General features: G+C 36.8%; 1 protein-coding gene across 1 annotated transcript in view; it reads right to left on the bottom strand.

The window, feature by feature from the left end:
* CSMD1 (CUB and Sushi multiple domains 1) overlaps positions 1-1,670 on the bottom strand; it is a 666,897-nt gene that overhangs the window by 511,999 nt on the left and 153,228 nt on the right. Inside the window, exon 6 of the mRNA XM_011968609.1 lies at positions 548-686. Within this exon, the coding sequence (XP_011823999.1) occupies positions 548-686 (139 nt within the window). The remainder of the gene's footprint in view (positions 1-547; positions 687-1,670) is intronic.

The raw sequence follows: 1,670 nt of genomic DNA, 5'->3' as shown, positions 1-1,670 counted from the left end.
ATGTTTTAGATCCTGAAATGCGTTGTTCAATAGCTAAGCCAAGCAACATTCTAGTGACAGTATCACTCATAGGCGATGAGCTGGTGATGGATCCGCTGCCGTACCCCACTGCCCACTCATCATCACTAGCTGCCCTTAGTGACCAGCAGCCACCACCAGAACAGCAGAGCTGATTTCTTCTGCCACAGCAGGCACCTAAGGCACCAGGGGACCCAGAGCGACTTCCATGTGCAATCAGACACCAAGCAAAATGGATTCCAGTGCGGGTCCAAAACCCAGAGTCAGATACAAGGGTCGGACCTCAGGAATGGTCCTCCAGGACCGGCACTTCCCCTACTAACCTCCAGAGCTGGGGCTCAGGGTGGGCTTAGAGATAGCACTGAAGAAGAACAAAACGTACAAGTAAGAGCCTGTTTCTGGTAAAGTGTGCTCCTTTGCGGGAACCGAAGAGAACTGCCATCTTTTTAAGGTTTAAGATCAATTTACTAAAAATACGGAAGAGACACATATCATTGAGTTCAAATGAAGACTAATTTGGTTTTCTTACCTATCGAAAGTTATTTTGATAGAGTGGCCTGGTTTTGCTTCAATGATCCATTCACAATTTAAAGAATCCTTATAATACCCTGGCCATCCAGGAGGCAAAATGACTCCGCTGGACGCTGTCAGATGTCCACCACATGGAGCTAAAACAAGATGCACAATATCTATTAGATCAAATGAAACAGAAAGATATGCCATAACAACCCCTGGATAAAAGCAAGAATTTTCTTCTGTGTTCATGGATTGAGTATTTTCAAGTATCAAAGCAAATCTTATTCCCAAGCAAATCGTACATTTATTGAAAGCAGGGTCTATATATGCTACCTCCATGTACTTATCATTAACTTGAAGCAAAGTTCTTTTTCTCTAGTAATGGTAATATATACGTGAGTTCTCTGTGCTAATTGACTTACCTTATTTAATTGCCAACCACTTCACGACGTACATGCCCAGTTATCTATAGTTCACATGCATTTGGAATTTAACAAATATCTATGGATAAGCAAATGTAAAATGACCTCACATTTCAAAATGGATGCATACACACATCCTTAGGTGCGTGTATGTATGTATGTATGTGTCTAATTACTTCCATTGTGTGCATTTTATGAAAATAAACAGCCACATGCAACATATAATTTGTGAGTGTTAGGAAACAAAACAAAACTTTCAATCAAATTTGATAAGTATAGAATTAGACCGCATTGACCCTTTTGAAAGGTTATGTGACAGTGATTTCTAATTGCAAAGGAGAAATAAAGTTTGAAAGGGTATATAACTAATGCTCAGTGAAAGTGATTATACATACCTGTAACATCTAAAGGAATTTTAAATAGCATATAATATTTCATACCATAATTAAGACTATGTCTCTGGCCACATGTTTTTTTTTGTTTTTTGTTTTTTTCAGATTTTATGTATTCTCTCTCAAAATTATTTGCCATTAGTAACCATCTTTGTGAATTTATAGATATCAAATAAAGTACATGAAAACACTCCAAGGTAAAAAAAAAATGTTTTAGAAAAAATATTTCTTTTATTTAAAAATTGCCATATGTATAATGCAAGAATGCAAAAAGTTTATATTATTTTAGACATGTTTTGATGCTAGAAAAAATATGAATTAG

Source organism: Mandrillus leucophaeus, unplaced genomic scaffold (assembly GCF_000951045.1).
Source record: "Mandrillus leucophaeus isolate KB7577 unplaced genomic scaffold, Mleu.le_1.0 Scaffold85, whole genome shotgun sequence".
Taxonomy (NCBI): Eukaryota; Metazoa; Chordata; class Mammalia; order Primates; family Cercopithecidae; genus Mandrillus; species Mandrillus leucophaeus.
The sequence above is the reverse complement of the archived record's forward strand: the minus strand, read 5'-3'. Positions and strand labels throughout refer to the sequence as shown.